The sequence below is a fragment of the Bos mutus genome, chromosome X, assembly GCF_027580195.1.
Source record: "Bos mutus isolate GX-2022 chromosome X, NWIPB_WYAK_1.1, whole genome shotgun sequence".
In the NCBI taxonomy this organism is placed as follows: Eukaryota; Metazoa; Chordata; class Mammalia; order Artiodactyla; family Bovidae; genus Bos; species Bos mutus.
The window spans coordinates 62,858,442-62,886,403 of record NC_091646.1 but is presented as its reverse complement, the minus strand read 5'-3'; the positions used below and the strand labels follow the sequence as shown (position 1 = coordinate 62,886,403).

The window sequence follows — 27,962 nt, the reverse complement described above, 5'->3', positions numbered from 1 at the left end:
ACACAAAAGGACAAAAGATTTACAATGAAACAGAAATTCGCCCCCTCACAAAGGGGTCCAAAAAAAAAAAAAAGCAAAAACGAAGTGAGGATTTTATTAAGGTTGCTTCTAAGCATTTACTTTTTAGTCTATTTTCTTCATATAATATGGATCTAATAGCAAATATAAAAGATGTCCAAATAATAGCACTGACACTCTAAAATGATAATGGCATATGTGAAGAACTCCTCAAAGCTACCACCAATTCTGACAATTCAAAACATTTTTAACTCACATTTAAGTGTGGTGGCATTAAGTATATCTGCCATTATTTCTTTCCTTACACCTGACAGTCTTTTTTCTTAATTGCTTGAATATTTTGAATATTTTTTTCTCTACAAATACTTAAAACTTTAACCTAAAATCTACATGCATTTCTCAGTAAACATGAGGCTATGTTATAACCTCTGGTGAAACTATTATGAACTTCCTCATGAGAATTTCGAAAGAGCTTTAAAATATTAAAAAGCAATTCTACTCTAATGTGGTAGATAAGCTATCTGTTTATAAAAAAATTAAAATCATCATCCTCATCTTCATCATCAACAACATCCATATATTCATTTTGAAGTCATGAAAACCTCAGTGGAAGAATCTGTAATGAACTCCAAGAAGTCGAACTACTCAAAATACAAACCACTTCCTTTGTTTTAGCATAGGAATTTAAAAAGAAAATTATGCCATTACCTACACTTTTACATTAACTTAGTACTGAAACAATGAGACTAAGCCTTAACTTGGAAACATTAGTGTGCTACAATTTTGTACAAAAAAGCATACAATATGATCTAGTTAATAAAAATCCAATTTTAAAAATACTGCTGAATACAGAGAGAGATATATACAATATTACAATATATAATCTTTGTTACTAACTGTGTAGTTCAACTACTCAACTATAAGGATGATGTAATCATTAATTAAGCGGAACTGACACCAATTATGCTAAATGGCAAATTAAAGATGCATTTTAATGTTTGCTAAAATAGAATGAAATCAAATTAAGTAGATAAAACTTCATTCACATAAATTAACCACCTCTAGAATATAAGGCCTTCTGATGATTTAATTTTTAAAAACATTAGATTTCCCAAATGATATAAGTCATTATAGTTCATCCATTTACTTACATAAAAAGAGAAAAGATTTTCAATTTCAATTTATTTTTTTCTTGCATTCATGTGTCTAAAAAGGAAGAGCTGCTTACAAAGCATAATTCAATGCCATGAAGCCTAGCTTCCATTGTTGTAAATCTCTAATATGCAAGTGTCATAAATTTTAAACTCACTGTAAAAATTCTTCTCCCACTTCTGTCAAATGCTACACAGTAGACAGATGACAAGTGACCCAGAATTCTCTTATGCATCTTAATGTGCTGGTAAGCAGCTGAAGGGAAAATATGGCTGAAACGACTACATCCGGTTAATTGCCTGGCTGAGGTGATATTCACTGAAAAACATAAAACAGAAGATTCACTTCTTAAAACCTAAAAGCAAAACCTACATTTAAAGTTAAATCACCAATATTATGATGAAACAAAAGAGGGTACACACACAACAGCAATTCTATGCTGTGAGAAGTCTAAATTCCATCATACATTTCACGATTTACAAACTCAAGTTCATTACCACAAAGCCCCTAAGAATACTTTGTTTTAAATCCCAGAAGTCTGATTTTCTGTTTGCTTTCCTATGGTTTCTCAAGTACAATCCCATTTTGCCTTCCTTGGTTCACTATAGTCAAAGAAACTGTAAATTTAAATATATAAATAAATCTTACTATAACATGAAAGAACTTTAGAATAAAGACAGCATTTGGTTAAGTATAACACATCTTATAAACTATATAGGAAATTTTATGAACTCCTGTCCTACCTTCTCACACCTGTCCACACCATAAACAGTTGTCCCTAAAAATTTATTAAGAGTATTACAAGAGGTTCATACAGTAAAAAGAGGAAGAAGCCTATAACACCACATAGGTTTTCAGTAATAATGCTTTCTAGACTTATCTATAGGTTTTCCCCATTTCTGGTTTCAGAAACTATAGACTACCCCTCTAGTTATCAATGAACTTTTGAGGTTTCATCTCCTATAAGATCATCTTAGATCCTGTCTCCTTTTTTGTTTTGTGATCTAATTTTCTTAAAAAGCAGCTAGAATAAAGCATAAATCTGCACAATTCTCCAAATACTATGTGGATTCTTCTCACTTCCCTAAAACAAAGATCTTGTTCCCTATGTAAGCATATACAAGCATCTACTTGCTGGGTGAAATTCCTCCGGTATTCCACATCCCATAAACTGTATTTTAATCAAAACATAGAAACCTTCTGATCTTGAGGCAAGGCAAAATTTTACCACACTGCATAAATAACAGTATAAATAATACCTTTATGTTGAAACAAGGCAAAATTAAGCCAAGAACTGTGATTAATACAATTAGAACCATGCCACAAATAAAAATAAAAAACCTTTCAACATCTCAATCTTTTTTCAGGCAGAGGTCAACTTAACAGTCACCTTAAATTGACAAAATTATAAAAAACGAATGATGAATGGCAAAATCCAACTTTGAATGTAAAACATAAGAACACATTGGAGATCTGAGGATTTATATCGAGATGCTAAGTAAATAATGGTAGAAAATCCATAACCATCAGTACTATGTAAGAAGATTCCTTTTTGGCAGTTGCTTCCTATCCCAAACTCTAGAAATATCCACAACTCTAAGTTGGGAAGAGCAGGCATTAAAGTCTGAAAATTATAGAAGTTATCTTCATTCTCTAGTCAAATATTTCTTACTGCTCTGAGTTCCTTGAAATAATCAACCATTACTTCTGCTTTGCTTTTCTACGTTCATATTTTGTAAGTAAATAGAGGAAAAGGTGTATTACTTTAAGGAAGGATTTCTCAACCTTGGAACTACTGGACTTAGGAACTTTGAGACTGGTGAATCTTTGTTGTAGGGGGGCTATCTGTCTATTGTAGAATGTTTAGCAGCATACCTGGCCTCTACCCAACAGATGCTATTAACACCCCTTCACCAAAAACTTGTGACATGCAAAAACATCCCAGACATTGCCAAACATCTCCTCGGGGGAAAAATTGCCCCTGGTTAAAAATCAATTTGAAGTTTAAGAACTAAAAGCAACATAATCAACATGAAGAATAAACCAGAAAATCAGATGGAGAAAGAATCAGAATTATAGAATATATGATAAACTATTCTATAAAAATTAATAATTAAAATTGAAACTACCTCAGTGTGGAACAATTATGAACTACAAAGCAAGAAATATGAACTTCAAAATATATGATGACTTAAATTATTTAAAAATACATATATATGTGCATAAATACCAGAAAGGAAAAGAAAAATGAAACCAACCACTTTGTGATAAAAGTATAGATTTTTTTTTTTAAGTTTCATTTAAACGCTCTTCTATGGGCTTCCCTGGCGGCTCAGACAGTAAGAATACGACTGCATTGCAGGAGACCTCAGTTCAACCCCGAAGTTGGGAAGATCCCCTGGAGAAGGGAACAGCTACCCACTCCAGTATTCTTGCCTGGAGAATTCTATGGACAGAGGAGCCTGGCAGGCTACAGTCCATGGGGTTGCAAAGAATTGGACACAACTGAGCAACTTTCACTTTCACTAACCATCTTTAAACATACATTTTTATCTCAAACACAAGTTTTCTATTAGGTTCTGTAGTCCACTAACAGCTATTCAAAAAATTCCAGTATAAGGTATATTGCATATTCGACAGCATAAAGTATTCCTTGTTTCCTAACTCAGCAATCTTTTTTATATATAAAATGATATATATATTATCACATGAAATGATAATATTTGTACATTTTTCTCAGACATTTGGTAATGTCAACAGGCCTTAGGTTCTATATTCAATAAGGAGTTCTGTCAACACTCTTCTGCATGTATTCTCCATTTAGCCACTATTTTTGAGCACTGATGTTTTTTGTTTTTCTCACATCTTTAAAGAGCATTTTATCAAGAACATTTTCTGAAATTTGTAATGGCTGATAAATGACTATAAAAATACAATTAAAAAGAGTTAGCTTTTGACCAATCCTTGAGTATTTTACTAGAAAGAAGTGAATCCCATTCTTCTAGCATGAATATATATAGCTCCTTTGGGAGAGAAGGATGCTTGAAGTTCCTTTCCTCAAAAGTAACAATAAAATAAAGGGACACACATACACAATTATTACTGTGTTGTATTTAAATGTCTCTATCAAGATTACTATGGAAAACTATATGCCAATAATATGGACAACCTAGAAGAAATGGACAAATTCCTAGAAATGTACAATCGCCTAAGATTAAACCAGGAGGAAATAGAAAATATGAATAGTCCATTAGCAACCAAATCAGCGGTTACCAATGAAGAGAGGAAAAGGGGTAAGAGCAACTTAGGGACAGGAGATTAAGAGATACAAACTACAATGTATGTAAGCCACAAGGATATATATTGCACAGCACAGGGAAATATCACCAATATTTTATAATAACTATAAATGCAGTACAATCAATAAAAATTTTGAATCAATTATATACCTGCAAATAATATTGTAAATCAATTATATGTTAGCTAAAAATAAATAAAAATAAAACAGTCAAAAATAAAAAGTATATGCCAAATTTTTAAAAATCTTTAAAAATAAATGTCTATTAAATACGCTATTTGAACACATTAATTCTTTTGTTAAGGTTTTTAAAATAACATTTATTTCTTAAAAGTTAACATGTGCATATCAGGAAATCAAAAAACACAAGAAGCAAAAAACAAAATCATTCACAATCACAAGCAGTTTACCATCTGATGCGTTCTAGGTCTCATTTTTGCATTTTCACAACTAAGCATCCATTTTTATGTAATTAAGATCTTACAGTTAAGTATCATGCTGTTTCACACATCATAAATATTTACCATTCCAAAGTCCCAAAGCTATGAGTATTTTGATAACCAAGAATACATCACACCAACTCAATCTGGAAGGAAAAAAATGTAATCCTGCCTTTGTTGCTGACAAAAATTTCAGAAAAGATAAAAATGGCAACAGGTCTTTAGATAAAGATATTGGCAGTTATGATTAAAACACTACATTGTTTCTTCTTCTATTATAAGCACAAGATAAGAGATGAACAATTTAAACTTTCACTCTAACAAAGTAAAATTAATGAGAATCAACTACAAATAAAAAATTCCCACAAACTCTATACCAGTATATCGAGTATTCATTATCACACTCTCAATATTTAACCTTCTATCTACAGTATTTCAAAAGCAGGTAACAGTTTTAGTATATATAATTAATTACCTTGATTAAAGTATTTTAAAAACACTATAAGAGTAAATGTTATCTCAGCCTCTATTTACTAAGGACTTTAGCTCTCAAAGTTAAAAAAGTGAGATTACAACATTCAAAACACTGGTAAGAACAGGGCAATCAAGCAACACAACTTTAGTCAGAACAAAATGTCTGCTTCTTCATCCACTGTTGTAAAGGATTTGGCAACCTTTGAAAAATAGCACACATTAATTAGGACACCTTTCTATCTAGGAAGCTAAGATAGTTATAGTCAGGTTCGAACAATCAACCACAGAGTATTTTCTTAAGTAGTGATGTGAACATGCCAACTTTATCTTGAAATTCATTAAGAATTTTTGAGAGAAACATCTTTGATGTCACAATAAAATGTTGACAAATTACTCAAATATAAATATGCATAAAATTTAAGTACAAAATATTATATTCAGAATCCATTATGTCTCCTAAATTTTTTTTTAATTTTTGTAGAATAAGCTTCCAAACTGTTCTCTAAAAAAATGATATATGAACTAACTCAATAAGAGACCAAAATGCTTAAAGATTCAAGTAATAACAAGATAAGACTTACTCTACGTATTTATAAACTTATTAAGTCACAAAATTAATAAACAGCTACAAATAAAGTTATTGCTATATTTCTTAAAACATATTTGTTCACAACCTACTATGAGCTAAGCACTGTGACAGATTGAGGAAATACAACTTATAAGTCAAACAAGATCCCTATCCTTCTGGAATTTACATTATTCTACTGGGCAAAAGCTTTAATCATTTACTTAACTATAGGAATGAATAAGATATTTTAATGAAATTGTCTACAGAAATATATATAGCTCTCAACATGTTTTTTTTTTTTTTAATAATCTCTGCAAGTGATGCTGATACTGTGCCCAATTAGGGATCTACTCCAAATTCTCTCCCCACAAAAGTATCCTTTCTATAACATATCTGTTTGAAGGCCTTTCAGACTCTTCCTATACACTTCTAATAAAGAAGAGATTACTTCTCAAAAATTGCTCTAATTTTGGAAAGACTCTTTCTTTAACTAAACTCAATTGCTTTCCCCATAACTTTCAGAGAATAACAGTTTAGCCCTTGAGAGCTACACATAAAAGACAAGTCAAATCCCTTTGCTATATGGTAATTCATGAAATATTTAAACATCACTATCATTTGCACCTTAATTTTGTCCCTCAACATGTGAGGTCCCCCTTTACATTACTCACAGCAATAATTTACAAACACCTTTCTTTCCTATCATTCCCTATAGAAAAAACACTTTCACCATAAAACTACTGTGTCTGCTTTTTTTTCTGGGAAATACCTAGTTCATCAATATCTGAGCCTCTTAAAACAGTAAGAACTGAGCAAAATATCCCGGTAGTCTAATCAGCACAGAATACAGGGGATTATTTCCAGCTACACCTCTACTACATTAGATTTGTAAAACAGCTGCCTTACACTACCTTACATTAGCCAGATTAGTTTGACATTCCTTTTTAGTATACATATTTAAGTTCCAGTGACAACCTCCTTAAAGAACATATCTGAACCATTTTTCTAGATTTCACATATATGCATTAATATATGATATTTGTTTTTTTCTCTTTCTGACTTACTTCACTCTGTATGACAGACTCTAGGTCCATCCACATCTCTATAAAAGCCCCAAATTCGTTCCTTTTTATGGCTGAATAATATTCCACTGTATTTATGTATATCTTCTTTATCCATTCATCTGTCATTGGACATTTTGATGGTTTCCATGTCCTGGCTATTGTAAATAGTGCTGCAATGAACATTGGAGTACATGTCATTTTGAATTATGTTTTATTCAGGGTATATGCCCAAAAGTGGGATTTCTGGGTCATATATAGTTCTACTTTTACTTTTTTAAGGAACCTTCATACTGTTCTCCACAATTTACATTCCCACCAACAATGCAAGAGGGTTCCCTTTTCTCCATATCCTCTCCAGCATTTATTGTTTGTAGTTATTTTTGATGATGGTCATTCTGACCCGTGTGAGGTGATACCTCATTGTAGTTTTGATTTGCATTTCTCTAATAATTAGTGATGGAGCCATCTTTTCATGTGACTCTTGGCCATCTGTATGTCTTCTTTGGAGAGAGGTCTATTTAGGTCTTCCGCAGAACCTATTTCCAGGGCAGGAATAGAGACACAGACATTGAGAATGGACATGGGGACACAGAGGCAGAAGGGGAAGGTGGGACAAACTGGGAGATTAAGATTGACATATATACACTACCGTGGGAACCTGCTATAAAGTAAAGGGAGCTCAGCTCAGTGCTCTTTGATGACTTAGATGGGTAGGATGGGGGAGGTAGGAGGGAGGTTCAAAAGGGAGGGGATATATGTATACATACAGCTGATTCACTTTGTTGTACAGCAGAAAAACAACATGGTAAAGCAATCATACTCCAATGAAAAATTAAAATTAAAAAAAATAAAAGTACACAAACAGTTATTAAATAAGCTTGTCTAAAATTTTCCTGGGGTTAAAGCTAAATTCACCCATCAATAATTTCAAGATCTATTCTTTGTTGCTTTTTGTATACTTGTTCATTGGGTATTCCCATTTCTTTTGTCTACTCTGTTTGCACAAAGAATACCTAAATTAGTTCAGTATACCAGGACTTAATTTATTTGAAACTCTTAAAGTAGCCAGGTACTCACTCATATATGAGATTTTTTTTTTCACCACACTAGCTCTACCCTCTACCCTTTACAGTTTAGAAATCTTTCTCTTGGATAGAGAAGACTAAAGCAAAATATAATTATCCCCAACAGTTAAAACTTTAGTAGTTAATTTATCCCATCTATTCCTTTTTAATAAATCTATAAATTCCTTCCCCATATGCTAACTGGAACTTTAAATGTGTTTTGAGGGTATTCTTACATGGATTAACCATATGAAATTGTTAATATGCAATCATTTTCTACAAACAGAAGTAGTAGTTTTAAATGCCTCAACATAATAACTAAATTGGACTTGGGAGGAATGGGGAACATTCATTTTTAGTTTGATCTAGATACCTGCTTTTTTACCTCTTTACTAGGAAAGCATCATTCATACTGCCCAGTCTTTAATATAATCCTATATAAATTTATCACTCAATTTCTACCCACTGTAGTACAGCCAAATTTTCGTCCATAGGTTTGTAAATACATTTAACTTGCACTACTATGCCTCACCTTCACAATAGATATGTTTGTTTAGGACCAAATATAACCACTCATCACATTTTAAGCACTAATACTATTTCAAGTTTTGAATCTCTTTATGTTAAAATTTCTAGTTCACTCTGTTGCATTATATCCAATATTTAAAAATATCCTGTCTAACTTAAATGTTTTCTATTGTGAATTACTGGTCACTTTCTGCTTTATAGGTCTTTTCCTCATGTTATACCTGGAATACTTAATCACATCATTGGATAATTTTCTTACAGGTAACTTTACTAGTGTCACTAAAAAACAGTAACTTAAACTTATTTTGGCTTAATATACTGCGCTTTCTCAACATCTGTTAGAAGTGGTAATGAAGAGTAAAAGGGAGAGAACACAGTAATCCCGTAAGAAGCCTCAAATTTTATAAAGAACATATTAAAGAAATTAATTAAAACTGAATAAAATTCACATAAATGTTCTCCTGAAATCTGTCATTTTATTCTATTAACATTTTAAATGCTATTTAGTTACATTGAGAAATGGATAATGATGGCCTTTGAAAAAAGAAACAAAATCTCATAATGCAAAGCAAATAATATTCTACTGTATTATTGGATATTAATGCACCATTTAATGTAATCAAGTTCTATTTGTTTCAAAATTACAATACAGAACACTGTATTTCAAATTAATAAAGTTAGAATCACACTGACTTTTTTCATCTAGTGTTCAATAATAGCTTGAACTTCCTCATGCTGTGACATCCTGAATTTTTTATAAGGATGTGCTTCTTTTCTTATGTTACTCTTTTCTTCACTTTCCTCTCCATTAAGTGGTCATCCATCATTTCATATGAAAAAAAAATTATAAAGTATCAATAGCTGGTAAAATTCTACTGTTAGAAAGAAGTGTGCATATTTTAGAACATTTGTTGAGTATAGCACAACATGTACTATTTGTTATCTTGACTTCAAAGGTCAGTGCGAGACCTTCAAATATTAAATGATTAAAAAAAAGACCTAAAAAATATTAGAAGAAGCAATAACAAGGACAGCAAATCCAAATCAAGGACTTATTACAGGGTGGTTGTATCAAGAAAACTTTCATTAGTACATCAGCTTATTTCTACAATTGTTCAAGACAACACAGTCTGTTCTCCTAAATCCAGTCAATAATATTAAAGCACCTAGATCAGTAAGCAGGAAGAAAGAGAAGGATCATTGCAATTGAAAATGCACAAATTCTGTGGGGGAAAAAGTAAACACAAAGTACATTTCCTTCTATTATCTCCATACATGAAAAATAGAATATTATTAGACCAAAAAAAAAAAAAAAAAAAAGATTAGGAAACCTCTGCTAAAACATGTTGAAACAATCATATAACAGCAGACAAAGACTACAAAGTAGCAAATAATTTTAAAATTGGGGAAATTAGTAATAAAGTATAAAAGATTTATCTTATACTAAATTTAAGGTTTTGTATTTTACATACTTAATAAAAAATGTTGATTTAAAATGAACATTTCTTTAAAAATAAAATGAATATTTCTTTTAAATCTCATAGTAAACATGATTTCTTGAGAGGATACAGCTATCAATAGCAGAATCCAAACTTAAAATGCACTAGGGGATTGATGTCAGCATTGTAGCAGTTGAGTTTTTTCTTTTTTTTCTCTCCCCTTTGATGAAAAACTAATTGGACAATGATAGCTGAAAACACTGCAGTCATGGGAAAGGACATGCAAGTACATGAAGCTAATAGAAAACCCTATTACCACAATTTAAAAAGACCTTCTGTAAAACATATTATAATGAAAATTTCAGAAATCAATGATAAAGAAAGAATATTAAAGGCAGCAAAAGGAAAAAAAAATAATCTACAAAGGAAATCCTATTAGGCTATCAGCAGATTTCTCAGAGAGACTCTATAGGTCAGGAGAGTGTGGAATGATACATTCAAATTATTGAAAAACAAACATTGCCAGCCAAGAATACTTTACCCAGCAACGTTATCCTTCAAAAGTGAAGGAGAAATAAAGGATTTCTAAGGCAAACAAAAGCTGAGGGAGTTCAACACCAGTATACTTGCTTTGAAAAGATATGCTAAAAGGAGTTCTTCAAGTTGAGGAAAAAAAAAAAAAAACACTAAAAAGCAAGATGATAACATATGAAACACTCTGGTAAAGGTTAAAAATGGACAGAGTTAGAAAACTATAATTCCATATTAGAATGGTATGTTAACTCCTTAACTTTAGTATACAGCTTAAAGGAAAAGACTATTAAAAAAGACGCTTATTCCTTAGAAGATCATATGACAGGACACAAAACAAGTCCTAGCAAATTTAAGAAGACTAAAATCATTTTGACTATCTTTTCTGACCATAATGGTATGAAACTACAAATCAACAAAAAGAGCAAAACTGGAAAGTTTACAAACATGTGAAAACTAAACAACACACTTCTGAACAAGCAATTGTAAAAGGAAAAAACCAAAAGGAAATAGAAAACTATATGTAAATAAATGAAAATGGAAACATATCAAACCCAATGAGATGCTGCAGAATGTATCAAAAAATTAGAACAATTGGGAATAGACAACATCACTTCAAGAAACTAGAAAGAACAAAGTAAAACCCAATAGCAGAAGGACAGAAATAAGAGATCAGAGGGAAAATAAGTGAAACAGACAAGAAAAACAGTAGAAAGGTCCAACAAAACTAAGAGCTGGTTCTTTAAAAAGATAAACAAAATTGACAACTGTAGCTAGACTAAGAAAAAAAAGAGAAGACTCAAATAATACTGCAGAAATATTTGGTTGGCCAAGAAGTTCCTTTGATTTTGGATTAGAAATATTTGGTTGGCCAAGAAGTTCCTTCAATTTTGGATTAAAGACACATTTTTTTCATTTTCACTGAGAACTTTATTGCACAGTGTATCACTATTTTGTTCCACTACCTTCTGCCATTTTTCAGGCAACTTTATAATTCCATCTTTACAAAACTTTTTATTTTTAAGCAAAGAACTATTCCAGGTGCCTTTTAACAGTCTTCCAAGGAACTGAAATTTTTTCCATTAAGAGAATTTTGTCAAGATCGAAATAAATGGAAATCCAAAGGTTCAGTGTCTGATCAATATGGCAGATCAGTGAGAATTTCTCAGCCAAGCCATAACAGTTTTTGCCTGGTCATCAAAGAAACATGTGGTCTTGCATTAGCCTGGTGAAAGATTATGCATTTTCTGCTAATTCCAGATGCTTTTCATCAAGTGCTGCTTTCCATGGTCTAAATGGGAGCAGTACTTATGGGAGTTAATATTTGGTTTTCCAGAAGGTTCTCATGATAGAGGACTCCCTTCCAATCCCACTATATGCACATCATTTTCTTTGGGTAAGACCAGCCTTTGGTCTGGTTGGTGGTAGCTTATTTCATTAGCCCCACACTCTCTTCCATTCTACATTATTATACAGTATCCACTTTTCATCATCTATCACAATTTGTTCTAAAAAACAGAACATTTCTGTTATGTTTCAGAAGAGAATAACATGCGGAAATATGGTCAAGAAAGTTTTTTCACTGAATTTATGTGGAACACAAACATCAAAATGATTAATTTACCAAGCAGGTGTAAATGATTTTCAACACTTGATTTGGATATTCTGAGTATGTCAACTATCTCCTATGTGGTATAAAACTGACTTCTCAATTAACGTCCCAATTTGATCATTATTACTTTTGACTCGTCTCTGCAACCATGGAACATCATGCAGTGCGAAAAAAATCCAGGACAAAACTTCACAAATCACTTTTGACACATTTGATCAGTCACAGCACCTTCTCAATATACTGCAGAAATCTTTTTTTGTATGTTTAAGTTGCATTTTTACCTTTCTTGAAATAATAAAGCATCATATGTCAAAATGTTGCTTTTCATCTTCAATATTAAAATATTAAAATATCTTCAATATTAAAATGGCTACACAAAATTCACCAACTTTTGGTAAGTTTTTTTTTTAATGCACGCTGATATGACAGCGTCATTATACACAATACAACCTAAGAAAACTATTTCAAATCAAGTTAAAGACAACTAAGAACCATCTCTGGGGAAAAAAAATGATAGATCTTTTTGGCCAACCCAACACAGAGGTTCGTAAGAGACTACAATGAACAATTACATGCCAACACTTAGATAACCTAGAAGAAATGGATAAATTTCTAAAAACGCATAACCTACCAACAATGAAGCAGGAATAAACAGAAAATCTGAACAGATCAATAACGAGTAAACAGACTGAATCAGCAATCAAATAGCTCTGAAAACAGAAAACCCTAGAACAGATGATTTCACAGGCCAGTTCCACCAAAACTTTCAAGAAGAATTAATGCCATTCCTTCTCAAACTCTTTCAAATTGTAGAGAAGTGAACACTTCCAAATTCATTCTACAAGGCCAGGATTACTCTGATACTACAGTCAGATAATGACATTATAGGAAAACTGAAGATGGATATCTTAATGAACACAGATGCAAAAAATTCTCAACAAAATATCAGCAAACCTAATTCAAGAAAACATTAATAGATCAAGTGGAATTTATCCCTAGGATACAAGGATGGTCCAGCATATGCAAATCAATAAATATAATGTAAAACAATAATAGAATGAAATATAAATATCACATAATCATCTCAAAAGATGAAGAAAAAGCATTTGAAAAATCCAACATCCTTTCATGGTAAAAATTTTCAATACATTGGATATAGAAACAGCATGCCAACATAATAAAAGCCATATGCAACAAATCCACAGTTAACATCATATTCAATGGAAAATATCAAAAATTTTTCCCGCTAAGACTAGGAGCAAGACAAGGATGCCTACTCTCACTACTTTTATTCAGGTTAGTACTGAAGTCCTAGACAGAGTAATTACCTAAGAAAAAGAAATAAAAGACATCCAAATGGGAAAGAAAGAAGTATAACAGTTGTTATTAGCAGATAATAGGATTTTTCTTTTTTTTTGAGATGATATGATTTTATACATGTTAGAATAAATCAACACATTCAGTAAAGTTTCAGGATGCAAAATCAACATAAAGATAAAAGTTTCACTTCTAAACACAAAAATTAATGAAACATCTGTAAACAAGCTTATTCCATTCACAACAGCATCAAAACCAACAAAATAGGAATAAATTTAACCAATAATGTAAAAGATCTATGCAAAAAAAAAAAAAAATACCATAAGACTTCTTTGAAAAAAATTGAAGAACAAATGGAAAGAAATCCCATGTTCATGGATGGAAAGATTGTTAAAGTGTCCATGCCACCAAAAGCTACCTATAGATTCAATGTAACCACTAATGGCATAGTTCAAAGATATAGAAAAGACAATCCTAAAATTTGTACAGGAACCACAAAAACACAAGAATAACCAAAGCAAGCCTGAGAAAGAACAAAGCCAGATGCACCACACTTTCTGATTTCAAACTATACTACTAAGATATAGTAAAACAGTATAGCACTGGTATAAACACACACCCACATACAAATGGAACATACTGAGAATCCAGAAATAAGTCTCTATGTGATAGCTTATGGAGAATGATGTTGGATTTATGACCTCCAAAGAAGATTTAGCTTTGGGATCAGGGACCAGGCTTGATTACGCAGAGCTTTCGTGTGGCAGAATTTTTATTGCAGTGAAAAAGCACAGAGAAAGCTTCTGACATAGACATCAGAAGGATGGAGAGTGCCCCACTTGCTAGTCTTATCAAGGCCTTATATACTTTTACCAGACCCACTCCCACAACATAGATCTTGAGTGAACAAGGTTATAACTAACAATAGAAAGGTCTTACCAGACCCAGTCCCAAAACATTTCTTAAGAAAATAAGATTAGAGAGGCAGTCCTAAGATCGCAGAGGAATAGGACACGGAGACCATTTTCTCCCCCACAAATTCATCAAAAGAACATTTGAACCCTGAGTAAATTCCACAAAACAACTTCTGAATGCTGGCAGAGAACATCAGGCACCCAGAAAAGCAGCCCATTGTCTTCAAATGGAGGTAGGAAAAAATAGAAAAGACAAAAAGAGAGACAAAAGAGGTAGGGACGGAGCTCCATCCGGGAAGGGAGTCTCAAAAAGAGAGAAGTTTCCAAACACCAGGAAACACTCTGACTGCCAAGGCTGTGGCGAGCCTTAGAACCACAGAGGACAACATAACTGGGAGGAAAAATAAATAAATAATTAAAACCCACGAGATTACATGCCCAAGGGTAACACCTCCAGTGGACAAGCAGCACAGATGCCTGCATCCTCCACTAGCAAGCGGGGGCTGGGCAGGGAGGCTCGGGCTGCATCGCTTATAGTAAGGACTGGGCCCAAATGCCCCGAGGGCAATCTGAGGGAACTAACTTCGGCTAGCAAATCAGACTGTGGGATAATTACCACGGGAAAAGCCCTAACCTAAGACACCACCAGGCCTGCTCACAGAACAAAGGACTGAGCAGAGCTAGCTGGCTGCAGACCATCCCCCTCTGGTGACAGGCAGCCAGAGCTGGAAGGGGGCAACTGTGGCCCCAGAGAGGCATTATTTACCAAACTGCAAGCAGGCTTCCCTGCTAACTAAGACTTCCTGGGATTCTGGATGGTCAATAACCGCCTGAGAAGGTGCGCCGGTTGTACACCAAGAAAACAGCGGCAGGGACAGGTGAGGCGATAAGTCGCAGGAACCGCGCTCGCCAACACCTCATCACCTGAACTGCTCAGACCTGGGAAGGGCACAAAATGCAGGATCAACCAAGTCTGCGCCTCTGAGGACTACCCAAGTACCTGAACCTGAGCAGCTTAGACCTGGAAAATGCATACAACACAGGGCCGGTCTCAGACAGTTCCTGACAGAGCAACCAAGAGCCTAAGCAGTGTAGACAGGGAAAGCACACACACCATGAGCGGGGTCAAACCCAATGTGGCCGAGATACTGCCAGCACGTGCCAGTGTTATTTGTTTGCAGGATCCCTCCCTCACCACAGCACAACTGAACAAGTGAGGCTAAAAAAGTGTCCACCACTGCCCCCTTGTGGCAGGGCAGATATTAGACACTGAGTTCAGTTCAGTCGCTCAGTTGTGTCCGACTTTTTGTGACCCCATGAATTGCAGCACGCCAGTCCTCCCTGTCCATCACCAATTCCCGGAGTTCACTCAGACTCACGTCCGTCAAGTCAGTGACGCCGTCCAGCAATCTCATCCTCTGTCGTCCCCTTTTCCTCCTGCCCCCAATCTCTCCCAGCATCAGAGTCTTTTCCAATGAGTCAACTCTTCGCATGAGGTGGCCAAAGTACTGGAGTTTCAGCTTTAGCATCATTCTTTCCAAAGAACACCCAGGGCTGATCTCCTTTAGAATGGAAGAGACCAGCAAACAGAAGAAGCTAAAACAGAGGGAACCACCTTGGAAGTGACAGGTGTAATAGATTAAAACTCTTTGTTATTACTGACTACATAGGAAGGGGCCTATAGATCTTGAGAAATATAAGCTTAACAAGGAATTATCCGAAAATGAACTGACTCCACAATGCCCACAACAACACCAGAGAAAGTCCTAGATATATTTTTACTGTTTTTACTTTCTTTTTTTTCAATTTTTAAAAATTTTTAAGTCCTCTATTACTCCTTTATTTTTCATTTTCATAACCTACAGTTACTTTGCAAAAAAAAAGATACCTAGTTTTTAAATCAAACTTTATATATATATATATATATATATATAATAATTTTGTGACTTTTTCTTTAATATTGTATTTTTGAAAATCCAAATTCTACTTTAGATTTTTAATCTTTGCTTTTTGGCTTTTGTTATCAATTTTGTACCATTAAAAACCCAATCTTCAGTACCCATTTTTACGTGGGAGCAAGATTACTGGCTGAACTGCTCTCTCCCCCTTTGGACTCTCCTTTGTCTACACCAGGTCGCCTCTATCTCCTCCCTCCCCCTTCTCTTCTCTATCCAACTCTGTGAATCTCTTTGTGTGTTCTGGATGGTGGAGAACACTTAGGGAACTGATTACTGGCTGGATCTGTCTCTCTCCTTTGGATTCCATCCTTTATCCTCCTGGCCACCTCTGTATCCTTCCTCCCTCTTCTCTTCTCTGTATACCTCCATGAACATCTCTAAGTGGTCCAGACTGTGGAGTGCACATAAGGAAGAGATTACTGGCTAGCTTGCTCTCTCCTCTTTTGATTCCACCTCTTCTCATTCGGGTCACCTCTAACTCCCTCCTCCCTCATATCTTCTCCATGTAACTCTGTGAACCTCTCCAGGTATCCCTCACTATGGAGAAACCTTTCATCATTAACCTGGATGTTTTATCATCAGTGCTATATAGATGGAGAAGTCTTGAGCCTACTGTAAAAATAAGACTGAAAACCAGAAGCAGGAGGCTTAAGTCCTAATCCTGAGAACACCAGAGAACTCCTGACTCCAGGGAACATTAATCAACAGAAGCTCATCAAACGCCTCCATACCTACACTGAAACCAAGCACCACCCAAGGGCCGACAAGTTCCAGAACAAGATATACCACACAAATTCTCCAGCAACACAGGAACACAGCCCTGAGCTTCAATATAAAGGCTGCCCAAAGTCACTCCAAAACCAATGACATTTCATAACTCATTACTGGACACTTCATTGCACTCCAGAGAGAAGAAATCCAGCTCCACCCACCAGAACACCAACACAAGCTTCCCTAAGCAAGAAACCTTGACAAGCCACCAGTACAACCCCACCGACAGTGAGGAAACTCCACAATGAAGGGAACTCCACAAACTGCCAGAATACAGAAAGACCACCCCAAACACAGCAATATAAACAAGATGAAGAGACAGAGGAATACTCAGCAGGTAAAGGAACAGGATAAATGCCCACCAAACCAAACAAAAGAGGAAGAGATAGGGAATCTACCTGATAAAGAATTCCGAATAATGATAGTGAAAATGATCCAAAATCTTGAAAACAAAATGGAATCACAGATAAATAGCCTGGAGACAAGGATTGAGAAGATGCAAGAAAGGTTTAACAAAGACCTAGAAGAAATAAAAAAGAGTCAATATGTAATGAATAATGCAATGAATGAGATCCAAAACACTCTGGAGGCAACAAATAGTAGAATAACAGAGGCAGAAGATAGGATTAGTGAGGTAGAACATAGAATGGTAGAAATAAATGAATCAGACAGGAAAAAAGAAAACCGAATAAAAAGAAATGAAGACAATCTCAGAGACCTCTGGGACAATGTTAAACGCCCCAACATTCGAATCATAAGAGTCCCAGAAGAAGAAAAAAAGAAAGGCAATGAGAAAATACTTGAGGAGAGAATAGTTGAAAACTTCCCTAAAATGGGGAAGGAATGATCACCCAAGTCCAAGAAACCCAGAGAGTCTCAAACAGGATAAACCCAAGGTGAAACACCCAAGACACATATTAATCAAATTAAAAAAGATCAAACACAAAGAACAAATATTAAAAGCAGCAAGGGAAAAACAACAAACAACACACAAGGGGATTCCCATAAGGATAACAGCTGATCTTTCAATAGAAACTCTTCAGGCCAGGAGGGAATGGCAGGACATACTTAAAGTGATGAAAGAAAATAACCTACAGCCCAGATTACTGTACCCAGTAAGGATCTCATTCAAATATGAAGGAGAAATCAAAAGCTTTCCAGACCAGCAAAAGCTGAGAGAATTCAGCACCACCAAACCAGCTCTCCAACAAATGCTAAAGGATCTTCTCTAGACAGGAGACACAAAAAGGGTGTATAAATTTGAACCCAAAACAACAAAGTAAATGGCAATGGGATCATACTCATCAATAATTACCTTAAAAGTAAATGGGTTGAATGCCCCAACCAAAAGACAAACACAGGCTGATTGGATACAAAAACAAGACCCCTATATATGTTGTCTACAAGAGACCCACCTCAAAACAAGGGACACATACAGACTGAAAGTGAAGGGATGGAAAAAGTTATTCCACGCAAATAGAGACCAAAAGAAAGCAGGAGTAGCAATGCTCATATCAGATAAAATAGACTTTAAAACACAGGCTGTGAAAAGAGACAAAGAAGGACACTACATAATGATCAAAGGATCAATCCAAGAAGAAGAGATAACAATTATAAATATATATGCACCCAACATAGGACCACCACAATGCATAAGACAAATGCTAACAAGTATGCAAGGGGAAATTAACAATAACACAATAATAGTGGGAGATTTTAATACCCCACTCACATCTATGGATAGATCAACTAAACAGAAAATTAACAAGGAAACACAAACTTTAAATGATACAACAGACTAGTTAGACCTAATTGATATCTATAGGACATTTCACCCCAAAACAATGAATTTCACCTTTTTCTCAAGCGCACATGGAACCTTTTCCAGGATAGATCACATCCTGGGCCATAAATCTAGCCTTGGTAAATTAAAAAAAAAAAAAAACTGAAATCATTCCAAGCATCTTTTCTGACCATGATGCAGTAAGATTAGATCTCAATTACAGGAGAAAAACTATTAAAAATTCCAATATATGGAGGCTGAACAACATGCTGCTGAATGACCAACAAATCACAGAAGAAATCAAAAAAGAAATCAAAATATGCATAGAAATGATTGAAAATGAAAACATAACAACCCAAAACCTGTGAGACACTGTAAAAGCAGTGCTAAGGGGAAGGTTCATAGCAATACAGGCATACCTCAAGAAACAAGAAAAACGTCAAATAAGTAACCAAACACTACACCTAAAGCAATTAGAAGTGAAGAACCCCAGGGTTAGTAGAAGGAAACAAGTCTTAAGAATTACGGCATGAATAAATGCAAAAGAAACAAAAGAAATCATAGCAAAAATCAACAAAGCCAAAAGTTGGTTCTTTGAGAGGATAAATAAAATTGACAAACCATTAGCCAGACTCAAGAAACAAAAGGAGAAAAATCAAATCAATAAAATTAGAAATGAAAATGGAGAGATCACAACAGACAATAGAGAAATACAAAAGATCATAAGAGACTACTATCAGCAATTATATGCCAATAAAATGGAAAATTTGGAAGAAATGGACAAATTCTTAGAAAAGTACAACTTGTCAAAACTGGACCAGGAAGAAATAGAAAATTTTAACAGACCCATCACAAGCACAAAAATTGAAACTGTAATCAGAAATCTTCCAGCAAACAAAAGCCCAGGGACAGACAGCTTCACAGCTGAATTCGACCAAAAATTTAGAGAGGAGCTAACACCTATCCCACTCAAATTCTCCCAGAAAATTGCAGAGGAAGGTAAACTTCCAAACTCATTCTATGAGGCCACCATCACCCTAATACCATAGATGCAAAAATCCTTAACAAAATTCTAACAATCAGAATCCAACAACAAATTAAAAAGATCATAAACCATGACCAAGTGGGCTTTATCCCAGGGATGCAAGGATTCTTAAATATCTGCAAACCAATCAATGTAATACACAACATTAACAGATTGAAAAATAAAAGCCATATGATTATCTCAATAGATGCAGAGAAAGCCTTTAACAAACTTCAACATCCACTTATGATAAAAGCAGAAAGCAGGAATAGAAGGAACGTACCTCAACATAATAAAAGCTATATATGACAAACCCACAGCAAACATTATCCTCAATGGGGAAAAATTGAAAGCATTTCCCCTAACGTCAGGAACAAGATAAGGGTGCCCACTTTCACCACTACTATTCAACATAGTTTTGGAAGTTTTGGCCACAGCAATCAGAACAGATAAAGAAATAAAAGGAATCCAAACTGGAAAAGAAGAAGTAAAACTCTCACTGTTTGCAGATGACATGATCCTCTACATAGAAAACCCTAAAGACTCCACCTGAAAATTACTAGAGCTAATCAATGAATATAGTAAAGTTGCAGGATATAAAATCAACACACAGAAATCCCTTGCATTCCTATACACTAATAGTGAGAAAATAGAAAGAGAATTAAGGAAACAATTCCATTCACCACTGCAATGAAAAGAATAAAATACTTAGGAATATATCTACCTAAAGAAACTAAAGACTTATATATAGAAAAGTATAAAACACTGGTGAAAGAAATCAGAGAGGACACTAATAGATGGAGAAATATACTGTGTTCCTGGATCGGAAGAATCAATATAGTGAAAAAGAGTATACTACCCAAAGCAATCTATAGATTCAGTGCAATCCGTATCAAACTACCAATGGTATTTTTCACAGAGCTAGAACAAATAATTTCACAATTTGTATGGAAATACAAAAAACCTCGACTAGCCAAAGCAATCTTGAGAAAGAAGAATGGAACTGGAGGAATCAACTTGCCTGACTTCAGGCTCTACTACAAAGCCACAGTCATTAAGACAGTATGGTACTGGCACAAAACAGAAATATAGATCAGTGGAACAAAAGAGAAAGACCAGAGATAAACCCATGTACCTATGGACACCTTATCTTTGACAAAGGAGGCAAGAATATACAATGGAGAAAAGACAATCTCTTTAGTAAGTGGTGCTGGGAAAACTGGTCAACCACTTGTAAAAGAATGAAACTAGAACACTTTCTAACACCAAACACAAAAATAAACTAAAAATGGATTAAAGATCTAAACCTAAGACCAGAAACTATAAAACTCCTAGAGGAGAACATAGGCAAAACACTCTCCAACATACACCACAGCAGGATCCTCTATGACCCACCTCCCAGAATATTGGAAATAAAAGCAAAAATAAACAAATGGGACTGAATTAAACTTAAAAGCTTCTGGACAATAAAGGAAACTCTAAGCAAGGTGAAAAGACAGCCTACAGAATGGGAGAAAATAATAGCAAATTAAGCAACTGACAAACAACCAATCTCAAAAATATACAAGCAACTCCTGCAGCTCAATTCCAGAAAAACAAATGACCCAGTCAAAAAACAGGCCAAAGAACTAAACAGACATTTCTCAAAAGAAGACATACAGATGGCTAACAAACACACATGAAAAGATGCTCAACATCACTCATTATCAGAGAAATGCAAATCAAAACCACTATGAGTACCATTTCATGCAAGTCAGAATGGCTGCAATCAAAAGTCTACAAGCAATAAATGCTGGAGAGGGTGTGGAGAAAAGGGAACCCTCTTACACTGTTGGTGGGAATGCAAACTAGTACAGCCACTATGGAGAACAGTGTGGAGATTCCTTAAAAAACTGGAAATAGAACTGCCTAATGACCCAGCAATCCCACTGCTGGGCATACACACTGAGAAACCAGATGGAGTATTACTCAGCCATTAAAAAGAATACATTTGAATCAGTTCTAATGAGATGGATGAAACTGGAGCCTATTATACAGTGAAGTAAGCCAGAAAGTGAAAGAAAAAAAAGTTAAAGTGTAGTCGTTCAGTTGTGTCCAAGTCCTTGTGACCCCATGGACTGTAGCCTACCAGGGTTCTCCCTCCATGGGATTCTCCAGGCAAGAGTACTGCAGTGGGTTGCCATTTTCCTTCTCCAGGGGATCTTCCCGACCCAGGGATCAAACCCAGGTCTCCTGTAATCCAGGCGGATGCTTTAACCTCTAAGCCACCAGGGAAGCCCGAAAGAAAAACACCAATACAGTATACTAATGCGTATATATGGAATTTAGAAAGATGGTAACGATAACCCTGTATGCGAGACAGCAAAAGAGACACAGATGTATAAAACAGTGTTTTGGAGTCTGTGGGAGAGGGCGAGGATGGGATGATTTGGGAGAATGGCATTGAAACATGTATAATATCATATATGAAACGAATCACCAGTCCAGGTTCGATGCATGATACAGGATGCTCGGGGCTGGTGCACTGGAATGACCCAGAGGGATGGTATGGGGAGGGAGGTGGGAGGGGGGTTCAGTATGGGGAACATGTGTACATACATGGTGGATTCATGTTGATGTATGGCAAAACCAATACAATATTATAAAGTAATTAGCCTCCAATTAAAATAAATTTATATTAAAAAAAAAAAGAAAATAAGATTAGTCAGAAGGTTCTTGTTAAGGAGAAACATGTCCTTTAGCAAGATATACTGTTGTTATATAATCAGTAATACAGAGCTTAAGGAAAAACATACCCTTGAGAAAAATGTATTGTTTCCTTGTATAATCATTAGCTCTTGGCTTAAAAAAAGTTAGTCTTAAAAATTGTTGCCATAACAACTCAAGAGTTTAAGAAAAAAATGTCTTATGTGACTAAGACAAAGCAATGTAGAAATAAAAAGTATGTCCTTTTCTCCTCCTTGAGAGCCCCATTCCACTTTCTCCTCCTTGGAGACTCAGAACTTCTTATCAACCTACCTTAGAATTAATTCTCTCACATTTAAAGTTAACTGATGTTCAAAAACAAAGTCATTGGAACCAAGGACACTCAATGGGGAAAGGACAGTTTCTTCAACAAATGGTGCTGAGAAAACTGGATAAACACAGGCGAACAACAACAACAAAAAATGAAACCAGATCCCTATCTTGCATCACTCACAAAAATTAACTCAAAATGTATCAAAAATGTGATACCATAAAACTTCTAAAAAGAAAATATAGGGAAGAAGCTCCTTGATATTGGTTGTGGCAATGATTATTCAGATGTGACACCAAAAGTATAAACAACAAAAACAAAAACAACAACAACAAAAAAAAAACAGCTAGTACTTCAAACTTAAAAGCTCCTGCTCAGCAAAGTAACTGACAAGATGAAAAGACAAACTACAGAATGGAAAACATTTTTTGCAAGCCATATATCTGATAAGGGGTTAATATCCAATATATATAAAGAACTCAAACTCAATAACAAAAAAAAATATTATTAAAAAGTGGGCAGAGAAAAAAAAAAAAAAAAGAGGAACTAAAACCAAAAAAGACACCCAAATGTGAACCAGGTAAATGAAAGGAAGTTCAACATCGTTAATCACCAGGGAAATGCAAAGCAAAACCACAATGAGATATCACCTCACACCTGTTAGAAAGGCTATCATCAAGAAGACAAGAGGTAACATGAATTGGCAAGGATGAGGAGAAAAGGGAACCCTTGTACACTGTTGGCGAGAAGTAAATTGGTTCAGTCACTATGGAAAACAATATGTAGGTTTCTCAATAAATTAAAAATACAACTACCAGGGAATTCCCTAGCAGTCCAGGGATTACAACTCTGCGCTTCCACTGCAGGGGCACAAGTTCAACTCCTGGTCCGGGAACTAAGATTCTGCATGCTGCACGGTGCAGTCAAAAAACAAGAACTACAATATGATCCAGCAGTTCCACTTCTCATTATATACTCAAAAGAAATGAAAACAGGACACTGAAGAGATTCACTCCCATGTTTACTGTGTTATTACTCACAATAGCCATAATATGGAAACAATCTATGTACCTACCTATCAACAGACAAATGGATAAAGAAGTTATGGTATATAAATATATACACAATGGAATATTATTCAGCCATGATAAAGAAGGACATCTTGCCATTTGTGACAACATGTATAGACCTTGAAGACTTTAATAAAAGTGTGATAACTCAGACAGAGAAAGATAAGTACTATATAATATCACTTATAAGTGGAATCTAAAAAAAACCAAATTCATAAAGAGAGTAAAATAGTGGTTATCAGGGGCTGGGGACTAGGGGGATAGACAGATATTTAAGGGTATAAACTTCTAATAAGTAGTAAATAAGTCCTAGGGGCAGCATAATGCACAGTACAGTGAATATGGACAACAGAATTAATTTATAATCATCAAATTTGCTAAAAGACTAGAACTTAACTATCCCAATCGCTAACATAAAATCATAATTATGTAATGTGCTAGAGGCGTTAACTATCATTACAATGCACATCATATTACAATATGTAAATGTATCAAATCAACATGTTGCAATCCTTAAATTTACACTTTATGTGCAACAAATTACTTCAATTTTTAAAATGTGCCTTAAAAATGTCCATTTTGTAAAAAGCATAGGCTCAAATAAGCATCTGATTCAACCACATGAAGAAACATTTGCCCACAAGTACAATTAGAAATTTAATATTTGTAATCATTTTCTGTCTTATGAAATTTTTCATTGAGATTTACATTTAAAAAGTAACTGACCTTTGTGCTCTTTAATTCTCGATATAGGAAATGCAGGAGAGAGGGAAAACAGCTGCCTTTTGCAATGAGAAAATGCAAACCTGCCATCTATGACAACATGGATGAATCTGGTGGACATTATGCTAAATGAAATAAGCCAGAAAAAGATAAATATTACATGAGTTCACTCATACATAGAATCGTTTTTAAAAATATTGAATTCATACTAACAATAAAGTAGAATGCTAGCTTCCAGAGACTTGGGGGAGACAGAAAAGGAGATACTATTCAAGGAGTACAAACATTCAGGTTTAAGATGAAAAAAATTCTGGAGATCTAATACATAGCTAATATATAGCTTAGTGACAATAATTAACAATAATAATCTAGTGTATACTTGAAATTTGGTAAGAAAGTGGATCTTAAGTGTTCTCATCACACACACAAATGTGGTAATCATTTCACATGACAGACATATATCAAAACACCACGTTGCACAACTTAAATGTATACAATATTTATCTGTCAAAAATAAAAAGGAAAAATGCAAACCAACACTAGTGAAGATTCTGAGAGGCTAATCACCATTTCTGAGGGCCTAGAAAGTAATCTACAAGCAACCATGCTCTACCTTTCTCTCTTTGAACTAGTGTACATTATAGAATTTTGCCAGAGCTTGAAAGGACTTTATAGATTAATTTTTAGTCCAACCACTCATTTTACATATAAATAAACTGTGATTCAGGCTGGTGAAGCAAGTTTTCCAAAGTCATACAGGTGATAATAAACAGAGAAGGAGGATACTTGATCTTGGGTCCAACATCTTTCTTCTTATATGATACCTGCCTCTTCAGTTAGTGCTTTATGTTTAAACATATCAGCAATACTTATCTCCCACCACATAAAAGATATTGATGATCAAAGCAGTGAACTCGTCTCCTTGTTTTTTTGGGTACCAAGTCACTATTCAATACAAAATGGTAAACAATGAGGACATGTGTCTGACGGGCAAGGAGTGCAGGGGTAAGGATATATACATCAGTAATCCTATGGGAAAAATCAAAGAGCCAGGCATGTACCTCAACAGGTATGGCAGAATGGGTTCTGCTAATTCCCCCTTTTTTGGCAGAATGATGAAGTAAAATGGTAACACAGTATTGAGAAAAGAACAAATGACCTTTCTTCTTCCCTACCTATAAAATCTATAAACATAATACCACCTACCTTAAAAAATAACTGAAGCCAATTTTGTAGCACATCGACATTATACGTTTAACTTATATAACCCCATAATTACTATTAATATCCACCTTTTTAAGACACGGAAGCTGAGTCATAAAGGGGTTTAACAACTTCCCCCAGGTCCCAAGCTAGTAAGCAATACAGACAAGATTCACTCTGACCTCAGAGGCTGATTTCTTAACCAATATTCTATAATAGGTCTTCTGAACAAAAGAAAAAAATTTTTTAAATTAGCATTTGACCCAATACGTAAACTATGCTAAAATGACTATAATAGGTTTCACCACAAACCTTAACTTCTAGCCCAAACCAACTCAGAACATAATCATTTCAGTTGAGTCGCTCAGTCATGTTCAACACTTTGCGACGCCATGAATCGCAGCACACCAGGCCTCCCTGTCCATCACCAACTCCCGGAGTTCACCCAGACTCATGTCCATCGAGTCAGTGATGCCATACAGCCATCTCATCCTCTATTGTCGCCTTCTCCTCCTGCCTCCAATCCCTCCCAGCATCAGAGTTTTTTCCAAAGAGTGAAATCTTCGCATGAGGTGGCCAAAGTACTGGAGTTTCAGCTTTAGCATCATTCCTTCCAAAGAAATCCCAGGGCTGATCTCCTTCAGAATGGACTGGTTGGATCTCCTTGCAATCCAAGGGACTCTCAAGAGTCTGCTCCAACACCACAGTTCAAAAGCATCAATTCTTTGGCACTCAGCTTTCTTCACAGTCCAACTCTCACATCCATACATGACCACTGGAAAAACCATAGCCTTGACTAGATGAACCTTTGTTGGCAAAGTAATGTCTCTGTTTTGAATATGCTATCTAGGTTGGTCATAACTTTCCTTCCAAGGAGTAAGCGTCTTTTAATTTCATAGCTGCAGTCACCATCTGCAGTGATTTTGGAGCGCAGAAAAATAAAGTCTGACACTGTTTCCACTGTTTCCCCATCTATTTCCCATGAGGTGATGGGACCAGATGCCATGATCTTCGTTTTCTGAATGTTGAGCTTTAAGCCAACTTTTTCACTCTCCTCTTTCACTTTCATCAAGAGTCTTTTTAGTTCCTCTTCACTTTCTGCCATAAGGGTGGTGTCATCTGCATATCTGAGGTTATTGATATTTCTCCCAGCAATCTTGATTCCAGCTTGTGCTTCTTCCAGCCCAGCGTTTCTCATAATATATTTTGCATATAAGTTAAATAAGCAGGGGGACAATATACAGCCTTGACATACTCCTGTTCCTATTTGGAACCAGTCTGTTTTTCCATGTCCAGTTCTAACTGTTGCTTCCTGACCTGCATACAGATTTCTCAAGAGGCAGATCAGGTGGTCTGGTATTCCCATCTCTTTCAGAATTTTCCAGTTTATTGTGATCCACACAGTCAAAGGCTTTGGCATAGTCAATAAAGCAGAAATAGATGTTTTTCTGGAACGCTCTTGCTTTTTCGATGATCCAGCAGATGTTGGCAATTTGATCTCTGGTTCCTCTGCCTTTTCTAAAACCAGCTTGAACATCTGGAAGTTCATGGTTGACGTATTGCTGAAGCCTGGCTTGTAGAATTTTGAGCATTATTTTATTAGCGTGTGAGATGAATGCAATTGTGTGGTAGTTTGAGCATTCTTGGCATTGCCTTTCTTTGTGATTCGAATGAAAACTGACATTTTCCAGTCCTGTGGCCACTGCTGAGTTTTCCAAATTTGCTGGCATATTGAGTGCAGCATTTTCACAGCATCATCTTTCAGGATTTGAAATAGCCCTACTGGAATTCCACCACCTCCACTAGCTTTGTTCGTAGTGATGCTTTCTAAGGCCCACTTGACTCCACATTCCAGGATGTGTGGCTCTCGGTCAGTAATCACACCATCATGATTATCTGGGTCGTGAAGATCTTTTTTGTACAGTTCTTCTGTGTATTCTTGCCACCTCTTCTTAATATCTTCTGCTTCTGTTAGGTCCATACCATTTCTGTCCT

General features: G+C 35.2%; 1 protein-coding gene across 7 annotated transcripts in view; it reads right to left on the bottom strand.

Annotated features, from left to right (window-relative positions):
- The window catches only part of BRWD3 (bromodomain and WD repeat domain containing 3), a 156,017-nt gene that overhangs the window by 93,740 nt on the left and 34,315 nt on the right, over positions 1 to 27,962 (bottom strand). For 3 of the 7 annotated variants that reach the window (XM_070365389.1, XM_005908810.2, XM_070365388.1), the window contains one exon: positions 1,328 to 1,488. In XM_070365389.1, coding sequence (XP_070221490.1) covers positions 1,328 to 1,488 — 161 coding nt within the window. Of the gene's footprint in view, positions 1 to 1,327; positions 1,489 to 7,014; positions 7,551 to 24,767; positions 24,890 to 27,962 lie in introns of those variants that run through there. The other 4 variants (XM_070365390.1, XM_070365391.1, XM_070365392.1 and 1 more) reach the window with 4 other exon arrangements.